The sequence below is a fragment of the Thunnus maccoyii genome, unplaced genomic scaffold, assembly GCF_910596095.1.
Source record: "Thunnus maccoyii unplaced genomic scaffold, fThuMac1.1, whole genome shotgun sequence".
Lineage (NCBI taxonomy): Eukaryota > Metazoa > Chordata > Actinopteri > Scombriformes > Scombridae > Thunnus > Thunnus maccoyii.
In genome coordinates, this window is record NW_024757902.1 from 87981 (window position 1) to 103613 (window position 15633).

Consider the following 15633-nt stretch of genomic DNA (forward strand, 5'->3'; position numbering starts at 1 on the left):
GGTGAGTCTGCATCGGTTCTGATGAAAAGCCACTAGTTTGGGCCCAATAACACTGAAATTGACAGAAACACATGAAAATGCATGTACGGCGTGCGCCGTGACTCTGCCAGCGCAGCCGAGCGTTTTGGGTGAGTCTGCATCGGTTCTGATGAAAAGCCACTAGTTTGGGCCCAATAACACTGAAATTGACAGAAACACATGAAAATGCATGTACGGCGTGCGCCGTGACTCTGCCAGCGCAGCCGAGCGTTTTGGGTGAGTCTGCATCGGTTCTGATGAAAAGCCACTAGTTTGGGCCCAATAACACTGAAATTGACAGAAACACATGAAAATGCATGTACGGCGTGCGCCGTGACCCTGCCAGCGCAGCCGAGCGTTTTGGGTGAGTCTGCATGGGTTCTGATGAAAAGCCACTAGTTTGGGCCCAATAACACTGAAATTGACAGAAACACATGAAAATGCATGTACGGCGTGCGCCGTGACTCTGCCAGCGCAGCCGAGCGTTTTGGGTGAGTCTGCATGGGTTCTGATGAAAAGCCACTAGTTTGGGCCCAATAACACTGAAATTGACAGAAACACATGAAAATGCATGTACGGCGTGCGCCGTGACTCTGCCAGCGCAGCCGAGCGTTTTGGGTGAGCCTGCATGGGTTCTGATGAAAAGCCACTAGTTTGGGCCCAATAACACTGAAATTGACAGAAACACATGAAAATGCATGTACGGCGTGCGCCGTGACTCTGCCAGCGCAGCCGAGCGTTTTGGGTGAGTCTGCATCGGTTCTGATGAAAAGCCACTAGTTTGGGCCCAATAACACTGAAATTGACAGAAACACATGAAAATGCATGTACGGCGTGCGCCGTGACTCTGCCAGCGCAGCCGAGCGTTTTGGGTGAGTCTGCATGGGTTCTGATGAAAAGCCACTAGTTTGGGCCCAATAACACTGAAATTGACAGAAACACATGAAAATGCATGTACGGCGTGCGCCGTGACTCTGCCAGCGCAGCCGAGCGTTTTGGGTGAGTCTGCATCGGTTCTGATGAAAAGCCACTAGTTTGGGCCCAATAACACTGAAATTGACAGAAACACATGAAAATGCATGTACGGCGTGCGCCGTGACTCTGCCAGCGCAGCCGAGCGTTTTGGGTGAGTCTGCATCGGTTCTGATGAAAAGCCACTAGTTTGGGCCCAATAACACTGAAATTGACAGAAACACATGAAAATGCATGTACGGCGTGCGCCGTGACTCTGCCAGCGCAGCCGAGCGTTTTGGGTGAGTCTGCATGGGTTCTGATGAAAAGCCACTAGTTTGGGCCCAATAACACTGAAATTGACAGAAACACATGAAAATGCATGTACGGCGTGCGCCGTGACTCTGCCAGCGCAGCCGAGCGTTTTGGGTGAGTCTGCATGGGTTCTGATGAAAAGCCACTAGTTTGGGCCCAATAACACTGAAATTGACAGAAACACATGAAAATGCATGTACGGCGTGCGCCGTGACTCTGCCAGCGCAGCCGAGCGTTTTGGGTGAGTCTGCATCGGTTCTGATGAAAAGCCACTAGTTTGGGCCCAATAACACTGAAATTGACAGAAACACATGAAAATGCATGTACGGCGTGCGCCGTGACTCTGCCAGCGCAGCCGAGCGTTTTGGGTGAGTCTGCATGGGTTCTGATGAAAAGCCACTAGTTTGGGCCCAATAACACTGAAATTGACAGAAACACATGAAAATGCATGTACGGCGTGCGCCGTGACTCTGCCAGCGCAGCCGAGCGTTTTGGGTGAGTCTGCATCGGTTCTGATGAAAAGCCACTAGTTTGGGCCCAATAACACTGAAATTGACAGAAACACATGAAAATGCATGTACGGCGTGAGCCGTGACTCTGCCAGCGCAGCCGAGCGTTTTGGGTGAGTCTGCATGGGTTCTGATGAAAAGCCACTAGTTTGGGCCCAATAACACTGAAATTGACAGAAACACATGAAAATGCATGTACGGCGTGCGCCGTGACTCTGCCAGCGCAGCCGAGCGTTTTGGGTGAGTCTGCATGGGTTCTGATGAAAAGCCACTAGTTTGGGCCCAATAACACTGAAATTGACAGAAACACATGAAAATGCATGTACGGCGTGCGCCGTGACTCTGCCAGCGCAGCCGAGCGTTTTGGCTGAGTCTGCATCGGTTCTGATGAAAAGCCACTAGTTTGGGCCCAATAACACTGAAATTGACAGAAACACATGAAAATGCATGTACGGCGTGCGCCGTGACTCTGCCAGCGCAGCCGAGCGTTTTGGGTGAGTCTGCATCGGTTCTGATGAAAAGCCACTAGTTTGGGCCCAATAACACTGAAATTGACAGAAACACATGAAAATGCATGTACGGCGTGCGCCGTGACTCTGCCAGCGCAGCCGAGCGTTTTGGGTGAGTCTGCATCGGTTCTGATGAAAAGCCACTAGTTTGGGCCCAATAACACTGAAATTGACAGAAACACATGAAAATGCATGTACGGCGTGCGCCGTGACTCTGCCAGCGCAGCCGAGCGTTTTGGGTGAGTCTGCATGGGTTCTGATGAAAAGCCACTAGTTTGGGCCCAATAACACTGAAATTGACAGAAACACATGAAAATGCATGTACGGCGTGCGCCGTGACTCTGCCAGCGCAGCCGAGCGTTTTGGGTGAGTCTGCATGGGTTCTGATGAAAAGCCACTAGTTTGGGCCCAATAACACTGAAATTGACAGAAACACATGAAAATGCATGTACGGCGTGCGCCGTGACTCTGCCAGCGCAGCCGAGCGTTTTGGGTGAGTCTGCATGGGTTCTGATGAAAAGCCACTAGTTTGGGCCCAATAACACTGAAATTGACAGAAACACATGAAAATGCATGTACGGCGTGCGCCGTGACTCTGCCAGCGCAGCCGAGCGTTTTGGGTGAGTCTGCATGGGTTCTGATGAAAAGCCACTAGTTTGGGCCCAATAACACTGAAATTGACAGAAACACATGAAAATGCATGTACGGCGTGCGCCGTGACTCTGCCAGCGCAGCCGAGCGTTTTGGGTGAGTCTGCATGGGTTCTGATGAAAAGCCACTAGTTTGGGCCCAATAACACTGAAATTGACAGAAACACATGAAAATGCATGTACGGCGTGCGCCGTGACTCTGCCAGCGCAGCCGAGCGTTTTGGGTGAGTCTGCATCGGTTCTGATGAAAAGCCACTAGTTTGGGCCCAAAAACACTGAAATTGACAGAAACACATGAAAATGCATGTACGGCGTGAGCCGTGACTCTGCCAGCGCAGCCGAGCGTTTTGGGTGAGTCTGCATGGGTTCTGATGAAAAGCCACTAGTTTGGGCCCAATAACACTGAAATTGACAGAAACACATGAAAATGCATGTACGGCGTGCGCCGTGACTCTGCCAGCGCAGCCGAGCGTTTTGGGTGAGTCTGCATGGGTTCTGATGAAAAGCCACTAGTTTGGGCCCAATAACACTGAAATTGACAGAAACACATGAAAATGCATGTACGGCGTGCGCCGTGACTCTGCCAGCGCAGCCGAGCGTTTTGGGTGAGTCTGCATGGGTTCTGATGAAAAGCCACTAGTTTGGGCCCAATAACACTGAAATTGACAGAAACACATGAAAATGCATGTACGGCGTGCGCCGTGACTCTGCCAGCGCAGCCGAGCGTTTTGGGTGAGTCTGCATGGGTTCTGATGAAAAGCCACTAGTTTGGGCCCAATAACACTGAAATTGACAGAAACACATGAAAATGCATGTACGGCGTGCGCCGTGACTCTGCCAGCGCAGCCGAGCGTTTTGGGTGAGTCTGCATCGGTTCTGATGAAAAGCCACTAGTTTGGGCCCAATAACACTGAAATTGACAGAAACACATGAAAATGCATGTACGGTGTGCATGAGCCTGCACTGGCAGAGTCACGACACACACAGGACATGCATTTTCAAATGTTTTTGTCAATTTCAGTGTTATTGGACCCAAAGTAGTCGCTTTTCATCAGAATCGATGCAGACTCACCCAAAACGCTCTGCTGTACTGGCAGAGTCACGGCACACACAGCATATGCTTTTTTATATGTTTTTATCAATTTCAATGTTATTCCACTCAAATTAGTCACTTTTCATCATATCCAGACATCGATCCAGACTCACACCGAATGCGTGAGTCGTGACCGAATGCTGCTGTCCACGGCAACCTGTAGGCCTATCCAAACGCCACTATCTCGGTTAAGAAAAGGTGTTTTATAGCCTGTGATTGAGTGAAGTTTCTCATTTAATTATATATTGCCATGAATATGTGGCTGAGTATATTTAATATAAAATCATCTTTCTTTAAAAAGTCATCCTCAATTAATATTGAGTCACGGCATCCTATAAAGCACTCCAGCCTTGTGCATGAGTGTAAACAGGATGAAGACGGGGTTATGAAAATGAACCTTACGTTTCACATCCCTCATTTAAGCCCTACACTTTCACTTCCGTAATATTCATCAAACTGGACTTAAGATTGTGCATTTTAATCAACCTCCATTCTTATATAATGTAATTATTTATCAATTTTATTCATTAATTATTTATGTTTAATTTATTCTCTTGTCACTTTCATATATTTCATACACTTCGTTTCTTTGTCCATAGCACAGTCCATATTTCCTTTGTACAGTCAATATTTTATTTCAACTTTATAGCCCATTTAAAAGCTATGCTATTCTGTAAACAGATTTTGAATTTCAGTTTAATTTTAATACTACTTTATTTCATTATTTTTAATATTATGATAGAGATTATTATTATTATCATTATAAATGTATATGATGTTTAGTTTGTCAGTTATTACGGAGATTCTTGCAGGCTTTCTATCGTTGCTATGGTGGTTGCTACCCGTAGCCCCACCGCAGCATCATTTGAAATCTTTCACAGCTGATTGGCTCGCTATCTGATAGATAGCCAATCAGATAGCTCTCTGTCTGACAGATAGCCATTCAAACGGTGAAATATTTCAAATGATGCTGCAGTGGGGCTACAGCGCAGGCTTGGAATTTATAGTCGGCAAAAGAGGGAAGACTTTCTTAGCTAACACCAGCTAACTTGGGAAAATTAAAGTGGATTTCATAGTTGAGCACACGTCATAATCCCTTTATTTGGAGGAGAAACTGGAAATAAAGCGCCTCGGAGCCCACCAGCCACGGAATACTGTCATCACTCAAACTGCTGCTCAAACTGGTAAAATTAACCGCGGGTTCAACGTGGTGAAGTTTGCCAAGAGGAAAAACCGCCATGCTGTCCTTTTCTGAGCCGTCTGCTGGTGAGTGAAAGCATATTTTATCATCCTGCCTTGGTGGTTCTGGTCCGTGCATTAGCCATATTGTTGTGCTTGATCGATTGAGGTTGTTGTCATAAAGTTGTCACAGAATGGGCTAGTATCCTTAAAAAAATGTCTGTGCACTTCGTTGTGGTGTTGAGCTCTTTGATGTTCGCTTATGGCCCTGTAGGCTTATTTGTTCTGAGCTTTGTTGTGTCGGCTTATGACGATAGAATATCACATTCTTAATTAAACAATATTACAGAGAGGGTGTGCTTCAGTGATGCAGTCGAGCGTCCAACTTGGGCTAATGCTTTCTAGAAATCATGGCGTTTCCCAGACTGAATAAATACCTCACATATAAACACAAAACTGCTTTGCTAGCTTAATCTTGTTGTAACTAAGACATCGTTGATTGAATCCGTTAATTTTTCCACGGACAGACTTAGCTATTACGTCCGCAAACTTCACATATATTTTTACGCTAGCTGCGCCGTGTCACCGGCACCGCTGATGGAGAATGCAGCGGGAGCTGAGATATGATCTCAACTGAAGGGTGGTTAAGTTTTGCTGTGTATGGGTGGGTAACGATTAAGAGTGGAAAAGGGTTCGGGTTTTTCAGTGTGTGTGAGGGTGTAACCCCTGGGACACACCGGATGCGTGAACCTCAGCAGTGCCTGTGCATCGCCTGTGCAACTGCTGCGTCGCGCAGGCTTGTAGCGTCCACACTGGAAGCGTGTCTGCTGCGGCGTTTCTGCCACTGGCAGCCCGATCTTTCTATCATGTTCCCTGTCTATTTCTGCTGAGAACCGCGGTCACGCGGCGAAAATAGGCGAGATCTTGAATCTCTAGATGAAGCGACGCAGCAGCCACGCGCATCTCAAGCTTCATTTATACAAAACAAACCACAGACACTAGCAAAGCAACACAGTACATACAATAAAGCCAGCAGAAACGTCAGACAGGTCGGACCACCGTGATTAAATATTTATTTCTAGTATAGAATCTCATAATAATGACTTACTATCTCATAATAATGACTTACTATCTCGTAATAATGACAAAGTGGCATAACGCCTGTAGATGGCGGTGTTAAGTCATTTTCAAGCTAATTCATGAACTGAAAAGCATTAATAGGGGAAGACGAAATGAGAATGAATCATAGAATGAAATGGTCTTTAATTGATTTACAATCCTAAATTTTGATTATTTTAACAGTAGCATTTTTTTTTCTCATTACCCTTACTCGTGGAAAACTGATTTTCAGTCTTGTTGCTATTCCTGCCGATTGCCTGCCATAGAATCAGTGATTTTGGATGATTTTCACTCAGAGGTGATGAAAATCCACTCATATTTTATTAATGACAGTGGAAAGGCTCTGTGGGATGAATATGGTCATAAAATTACTGATTTGGGATGATTCTGGCTCAAATCTAATGAAAAATTACTAGTTTGTGTGGAACAGCAGTGAAATTGATTTTCCTGCAACTGTTGTGTGTGCCATCACTCTGCTAGTAGAATTAAGCATTTGGGATGAGTCTGCATCGATTCTGGTGAAAAGTGACTAGTTTGTGTGGCATAGCAGCGAAATTGACAGAGACACATGAAAAAACACATGTTGTTGTGTGCCATGACTCTGCCAATACAATCACGCATTCGGTGTGAGTCTGGATCGAATATGATGAAAAGTGACTAGTTTGAGTGGAATAACATTGAAATTGATAGAAACATATAAAAAAGCATATGCTGTGTGTGCCGTGACTCTGCTAGCAGAATCATGCATTCGGTGTGAGTCTGGATCGAATATGATGAAAAGTGACTAGTTTGAGTGGAATAACATTGAAATTGATAGAAACATATAAAAAAGCATATGCTGTGTGTGCCTTGACTCTGCTAATACAATCACGCATTCGGTGTGAGTCTGGATCGAATATGATGAAAAGTGACAAGTTTGTTTGGAATAACATTGAAATTGACAGAAACATATAAAAAAGCATATGCTGTGTGTGCCTTGACTCTGCTAATACAATCACGCATTCGGTGTGAGTCTGGATCGAATATGATGAAAAGTGACTAGTTTGAGTGGAATAACATTGAAATTGATAGAAACATATAAAAAAGCATATGCTGTGTGTGCCGTGACTCTGCTAGCAGAATCACGCATTCGGTGTGAGTCTGGATCGAATATGATGAAAAGTGACTAGTTTGAGTGGAATAACATTGAAATTGATAGAAACATATAAAAAAGCATATGCTGTGTGTGCCTTGACTCTGCTAATACAATCACGCATTCGGTGTGAGTCTGGATCGAATATGATGAAAAGTGACAAGTTTGTTTGGAATAACATTGAAATTGACAGAAACATATAAAAAAGCATATGCTGTGTGTGCCGTGAAGGAATCTGTAAACAACTAGAGGTGCCTCCCCAGGGCATCAAGGCCGTCAATATATACTAGTGACTTTCCTTTGTCTTGTCAGAATTCTCCATGGAGACTCTGCGTACTCTCCGTGTCTACAATATATGTTTGGTTTGGATTAAAGAGACGCTTGACTTTAACCAACCTCAGTCTATTTGGTAATTTTTACACATGAAAAGACACATTTCGTTGTGTGCCATGACTCTGCTAATACAATCAAGCATTAGGTGTGAGTCTGGATCGTATATGATGAAAAGTGACTAGTTTGAGTGGAATAACATTGAAATTGATAGAAACATATAAAAAAGCATATGCTGTGTGTGCCGTGAGTCTGCTAGCAGAATCACGCATTCGGTGTGAGTCTGGATCAAATATGATGAAAAGTGACTAGTTTGAGTGGAATAACATTGGAATTGATAGAAACTGAAAAATTCATGTATTAGTTAAGTAGGTATGGTCATATGTATGTATATGTTTGGCGGCAGGGCCTTGAGGGGAACACTATTATAGACATATGGACATCATGGTCATCATGTGAACCGAGAGCTCTGTAAAGCTTTGTCTAGGTCTGTTAGAAGGAATCTGTAAACAACTAGAGGTGCCTCCCCAGGGCATCAAGGCCGTCAATATATACTAGTGACTTTCCTTTGTCTTGTCAGAATTCTCCACAGAGACTCTGCCTACTCTCCGTGTCTACAATATATGTTTGGTTTGGATTAAAGAGACGCTTGACTTCAGCTAACCTCAGTCTATTTGGTAATTTTTACCTATCATTTTGGTCCTTCGAGCCGGATTCCTGGATGTGTTTCTCGGCCCTCTTTCCAAGCCGGAGCGGAGTAGAGTGCACAACATAGGTTACAAAATCCTTTTCCTGCTACGTTCAGAGATAAAGGCGCTTGCGGGCTGGAGAGGGTCGGGAGCCCCACGGATTCCTTTGTGAGGTGAGAAGAACGGGGAAGAAATGACTAACTGTCTCATGCAAAGTTTGACTACTGATTGGGCGAGTGTAAATGTTGTTTGGAGACCTATGGGGCAAAACGGTGAGCCGCTCCTGTGGGACCGAGATAGAACACTCGGGCTCGGTCCACAGCTGAACCAAATGGCAGATACTCTTCGGGAAACATTTGGCCGGAGAAATGATTGGGCTGAAATTGATACTGTGGTACAAGAGGAGAAAGAGACAGTAGCACAATATGCTGCCAGGCTCACGGAAGCATTTAATGGACACAGTGGGCTGGAGCCGCGAATCGGAGATGGGGTTAATCCACGCTACGAGTCGCACTTAACATCCTGCCTTCTGAGGGGTTTAAAACCACAGATTGCAAATTGGATAAAAAAACATTTGGTCGGATGGGAAGGAGAGCAGAGAAGGGTTATTCTTGCACATGCTAAACACGCTGAAAAAGTTCTGGAAAATGTAGATAAGAAACATAAAAAAGTAGAGGTGTTTTATAATGACGGTGAGAATGATGATGGTTGCTTTTTCTCTTCTGAGTCCCGCAGGAAGGAAATTATTTGCTATCGCTGTGGGAAAAGAGGCCACATCGCCAGAGAATGCAGAAGTCTCATTCCAGCTGCGGACACCAGGCGGGGCGGAGGTCAAGGCGGTGGACGGGGCAGGAGAGGACGCGGGGGCCGTGGAGGCGGTCGTAGAGAGAAAAGAGAACATGATGACAGAGAGAAGGATGAGGAGCAGGACTTCTGACTAGCTTCCCCTGCAGAATCAGGTCATGCAATCACACACACACATACAGAACAGAAAACAAAAACTGAAGATGCTGACTATGATTCTGAGGAAGTGGAGGGATCAGAGGTTCTATCGCAAGGAGAAGTGCTAAATTTGGAATCTGTTGAAGTAATGTTAGCTGAGTGGGATGACAAACCTTTTGTGACTCTGCTGGTGAGGGGAGAAAAGTGTACCTTTTTGTGTGATTCAGGAGCTTGCAAAACTGTGTTGAAGAAAAAAGAGTTGCCTGACAGTAGTCGGTTGACAAAACAAGAACTATCAGTAGTGTCAGCTTCAGGACATCATGTGTCAGAGAGATTGACAGAAAAAACAAAACTAACTGATCCAGTAACTGGTTTTTCAGTAATGTTGAAAATGGTGGCCTCCTAGGTCGAGATGGCATGGCAGCATTGCAACTTGGAATCATGCCAACTGACAAAGGGGTTGTGTTTTTACGAAAAGCTCAGTCTGATTGTATCTTTGTGATTGAAGATAGAAACAGGCCACGGTTTTGGTATAGCATTGACCCTGTTACAAAAGGCCCAGCAGCTATCACTGCCGAACTGAGGAGAGAAGCAGCTAGTATAACTAGGCCAGGTAATGAAGTTCAAGGGGAGGGTGAAATGCGCGTGTTTACACACTCAAATTTCGAAGCAGGGCCAGACCCTGCATATGAGGAAACTTTTTTTCGGTATCCCAATTACCGACTGACTTTGACCTCACTGTACTGGGATAAATTGGGAAATGTGGGGGTCGCAGTAAAAGGGGATGAGCAACTGGACAGAGTGTACAGAGGTCATTCCCTGCCCCATATTGGTCTTGCTAAGGCCCCTAAGATGCACTGGACGGACGTCGGTGCGTTAGTGGAGTTGGGGGAGAGGGCCTTAAAAGGTTGGGTGCAGAATGAGTCGGGGGGGACGGTGTGTTTTTCCACCAGCGACACGGTCTGTACAAGAAGGCGCTGAATTGGGTAACAGTGGGAGCAGCCACAACTCATTTGCAGCCCTCTTTGTGATCATTGCAGGACAAAGTGTGTTTGCTGACAGAGGAGCAGGAAAAAGAGTTAGAAGAGTTACCTTCTGAACTTTGGAGTACAGGGAAAGATGGTGATATCGGGTTGTTACGTACTGCCACACCTGTTACCATTAAACCTAAAAGCTCTTATAGACCGTTTGTCAAACAATATCCTTTGAAGCCGGAAGCTGAGGAAGGTATTTCAGAAGTGATAGACAGTTTGATAAAACAAGGGGTTTTAGTTGATTGTCCTGACTCACCCTGCAACACACCAATTCTGCCTGTGAAAAAAGCTACTTCCGGGTGGCGGTTAGTAAATGATTTACAAGCTGTGAACCGAGCTGTGATTCCGCGAGCTCCAAACGTGCCAGATCCCTACACTCTTTTGAACAACATAAAACCCACTAATGTCTGGTACTCAGTGATTGATTTGACAAACGCATTTGTTACCATTCCTTTGAGCCCTGAGTCACAGTTTTGGTTTGCGTTCACGTTTAAACACAGACGATTGACGTATTCAAGACTTCCTCAAGGGTTTCAAGATAGCCCTACTATCTTTTCACAAGAAATTAAAAAATGTATTGACCTTTTTGAACCTCCTGAAGAGGAGTCACAGATTTTGACTTATGTTGACGATATTCTTGTGACTTCTAGCTCGCAGCAAAAGTGCAAAAACATGACTTTGGCCTTGTTGAGATATCTAGCTGCAGCTGGTGTTAAAGTCTCTAAGTCTAAACTCCAGCTGTGGAGTCAGGAGGTGAAATATTTAGGCTACACGCTAACTCCTGAAGGCCGTGTGTTGGATGAGCAGAGAAAAACAACTATTCTGCAGTTACCACAGCCTACAACAAAGCGAGAGATGATGTCTTTTCTTGGTACTTGCAACTTCTGCAGGTTATGGATTGCTAATTATGCCGAAATTGCACAACCATTACAGAATATGATTTATGGTAAAGCAATGGCTGCTTCAGATAAGGTGGTGTGGACTGAGGAGGGCGAGCAGGCTTTCACAAAGTTAAAGCAGTTGATAGCTTCTTCATCTGTACTTGCCTTACCTAACATGAAAAAGGATTTCATACAAACAGTGGATTGCAAAAATGGTTTTATGACATCTGTCCTGTTACAGGAGTATGGGGATAAATTAAGACCTGTTGCTTTCTATTCCTCCAGACTTGACCCAGTAAGCAGAGCCCTGCCCGGATGCCTGCAGGCGGTGGTGGCAGCGGCTATGGCAGTGCAGACCTCAGCTGCCTTAGTTTTGTTTAGGCCACTGACTCTTAGAGTGCCACATGCTGTCTCTTTGCTATTGCTGGAACACAAACATTCACACATGTCACCAGCAAGACACTTATCTTGCATAGCCACATTGTTAGGCCAGCCAAACTTGACCATTGAGAGATGTACGGCTTTGAATCCAGCTACGCTCCTTCCAACACCTGTAGAAGGGATTCCTCATGATTGTATGGCAATTACCGATGAATTAACCCTACCTCGCGCTGATTTGATTGACACACCTTTACCTGATGCAGACATTGTGATGTTTGTAGATGGTTCTGCAAGCAAACATGTAGATGGGATTAACAGAGTTGGTTATGCTGTAGTTACACTGCATGAAGTATTAGAGTCTGGAGCTTTGCCTTCTAATTTCTCTGCCCAGGCAGCAGAATTAGTTGCATTGTCAGCGGCGTGCAGGTTAGGGAAAGATAAGAAGGTCACGATCTGGACAGACAGTCAGTATGCCTTTTCCACTTTGTTTACCTTTTCACAGCAGTGGAGAAAAAAGCATATGCTGTGTGTGCCGTGACTCTGCTAGCAGAATCACGCATTCGGTGTGAGTCTGGATCGAATATGATGAAAAGTGACTAGTTTGAGTGGAATAACATTGAAATTGATAGAAACATATAAAAAAGCATATGCTGTGTGTGCCTTGACTCTGCTAATACAATCACGCATTCGGTGTGAGTCTGGATCGAATATGATGAAAAGTGACAAGTTTGTTTGGAATAACATTGAAATTGACAGAAACATATAAAAAAGCATATGCTGTGTGTGCCTTGACTCTGCTAATACAATCACGCATTCAGTGTGAGTCTGGATCGAATATGATGAAAAGTGACTAGTTTGAGTGGAATAACATTGAAATTGATAGAAACGTATAACAAAGCATATGCTGTGTGTGCCTTGACTCTTCTAATACAATCAAGCGTTCGGTGTGAGTCCGGATCGAATATGATGAAAAGTGACTAGTTTGAGTATATAACATTGAAATTGATAGAAACATATAAAAAAGCATATGCTGTGTGTGCCTTGACTCTGCTAATACAATCACGCATTCGGTGTGAGTCTGGATCGAATATGATGAAAAGTGACAAGTTTGTTTGGAATAACATTGAAATTGACAGAAACATATAAAAAAGCATATGCTGTGTGTGCCTTGACTCTGCTAATACAATCACGCATTCGGTGTGAGTCTGGATCGAATATGATGAAAAGTGACAAGTTTGAGTGGAATAACATTGAAATTGACAGAAACATATAAAAAAGCATATGCTGTATGTGCCGTGAAGGAATCTGTAAACAACTAGAGGTGCCTCCCCAGGGCATCAAGGCCGTCAATATATACTAGTGACTTTCCTTTGTCTTGTCAGAATTCTCCATGGAGACTCTGCGTACTCTCCGTGTCTACAATATATGTTTGGTTTGGATTAAAGAGACGCTTGACTTTAACCAACCTCAGTCTATTTGGTAATTTTTACACATGAAAAGACACATTTCGTTGTGTGCCATGACTCTGCTAATACAATCAAGCATTAGGTGTGAGTCTGGATCGTATATGATGAAAAGTGACTAGTTTGAGTGGAATAACATTGAAATTGATAGAAACATATAAAAAAGCATATGCTGTGTGTGCCGTGAGTCTGCTAGCAGAATCATGCATTCGGTGTGAGTCTGGATCAAATATGATGAAAAGTGACTAGCTTGAGTGGAATAACATTGGAATTGATAGAAACTGAAAAATTCATGTATTAGTTAAGTAGGTATGGTCATATGTATGTATATGTTTGGCGGCAGGGCCTTGAGGGGAACACTATTATAGACATATGGACATCATGGTCATCATGTGAACCGAGAGCTCTGTAAAGCTTTGTCTAGGTCTGTTAGAAGGAATCTGTAAACAACTAGAGGTGCCTCCCCAGGGCATCAAGGCCGTCAATATATACTAGTGACTTTCCTTTGTCTTGTCAGAATTCTCCACAGAGACTCTGCCTACTCTCCGTGTCTACAATATATGTTTGGTTTGGATTAAAGAGACGCTTGACTTCAGCTAACCTCAGTCTATTTGGTAATTTTTACCTATCATTTTGGTCCTTCGAGCCGGATTCCTGGATGTGTTTCTCGGCCCTCTTTCCAAGCCGGAGCGGAGTAGAGTGCACAACATAGGTTACAAAATCCTTTTCCTGCTACGTTCAGAGATAAAGGCACTTGCGGGCTGGAGAGGGTCGGGAGCCCCACGGATTCCTTTGTGAGGTGAGAAGAACGGGGAAGAAATGACTAACTGTCTCATGCAAAGTTTGACTACTGATTGGGCGAGTGTAAATGTTGTTTGGAGACCTATGGGGCAAAACGGTGAGCCGCTCCTGTGGGACCGAGATAGAACACTCGGGCTCGGTCCACAGCTGAACCAAATGGCAGATACTCTTCGGGAAACATTTGGCCGGAGAAATGATTGGGCTGAAATTGATACTGTGGTACAAGAGGAGAAAGAGACAGTAGCACAATATGCTGCCAGGCTCACGGAAGCATTTAATGGACACAGTGGGCTGGAGCCGCGAATCGGAGATGGGGTTAATCCACGCTACGAGTCGCACTTAACATCTTGCCTTCTGAGGGGTTTAAAACCACAGATTGCAAATTGGATAAAAAAACATTTGGTCGGATGGGAAGGAGAGCAGAGAAGGGTTATTCTTGCACATGCTAAACACGCTGAAAAAGTTCTGGAAAATGTAGATAAGAAACATAAAAAAGTAGAGGTGTTTTATAATGACGGTGAGAATGATGATGGTTGCTTTTTCTCTTCTGAGTCCCGCAGGAAGGAAATTATTTGCTATCGCTGTGGGAAAAGAGGCCACATCGCCAGAGAATGCAGAAGTCTCATTCCAGCTGCGGACACCAGGCGGGGCGGAGGTCAAGGCGGTGGACGGGGCAGGAGAGGACGCGGGGGCCGTGGAGGCGGTCGTAGAGAGAAAAGAGAACATGATGACAGAGAGAAGGATGAGGAGCAGGACTTCTGACTAGCTTCCCCTGCAGAATCAGGTCATGCAATCACACACACACATACAGAACAGAAAACAAAAACTGAAGATGCTGACTATGATTCTGAGGAAGTGGAGGGATCAGAGGTTCTATCGCAAGGAGAAGTGCTAAATTTGGAATCTGTTGAAGTAATGTTAGCTGAGTGGGATGACAAACCTTTTGTGACTCTGCTGGTGAGGGGAGAAAAGTGTACCTTTTTGTGTGATTCAGGAGCTTGCAAAACTGTGTTGAAGAAAAAAGAGTTGCCTGACAGTAGTCGGTTGACAAAACAAGAACTATCAGTAGTGTCAGCTTCAGGACATCATGTGTCAGAGAGATTGACAGAAAAAACAAAACTAACTGATCCAGTAACTGGTTTTTCAGTAATGTTGAAAATGGTGGCCTCCTAGGTCGAGATGGCATGGCAGCATTGCAACTTGGAATCATGCCAACTGACAAAGGGGTTGTGTTTTTACGAAAAGCTCAGTCTGATTGTATCTTTGTGATTGAAGATAGAAACAGGCCACGGTTTTGGTATAGCATTGACCCTGTTACAAAAGGCCCAGCAGCTATCACTGCCGAACTGAGGAGAGAAGCAGCTAGTATAACTAGGCCAGGTAATGAAGTTCAAGGGGAGGGTGAAATGCGCGTGTTTACACACTCAAATTTCGAAGCAGGGCCAGACCCTGCATATGAGGAAACTTTTTTTCGGTATCCCAATTACCGACTGACTTTGACCTCACTGTACTGGGATAAATTGGGAAATGTGGGGGTCGCAGTAAAAGGGGATGAGCAACTGGACAGAGTGTACAGAGGTCATTCCCTGCCCCATATTGGTCTTGCTAAGGCCCCTAAGATGCACTGGACGGACGTC

At 44.7% G+C, this 15633-nt stretch overlaps 1 protein-coding gene across 1 annotated transcript; it reads left to right on the forward strand.

The window, feature by feature from the left end:
* The first annotated feature begins 5018 nt into the window (after positions 1-5018).
* LOC121893597 lies at positions 5019-14762 on the forward strand. Its single transcript, XM_042405600.1, has 4 exons — positions 5019-5311; positions 9230-12257; positions 13938-13994; positions 14549-14762. The coding sequence occupies exons 2-4, from the start codon at positions 11143-11145 to the stop codon at positions 14760-14762; spliced, it is 1386 nt and encodes a 461-aa protein (XP_042261534.1). The 5' UTR covers positions 5019-5311; positions 9230-11142.
* Positions 14763-15633: the final 871 nt, after the last annotated feature.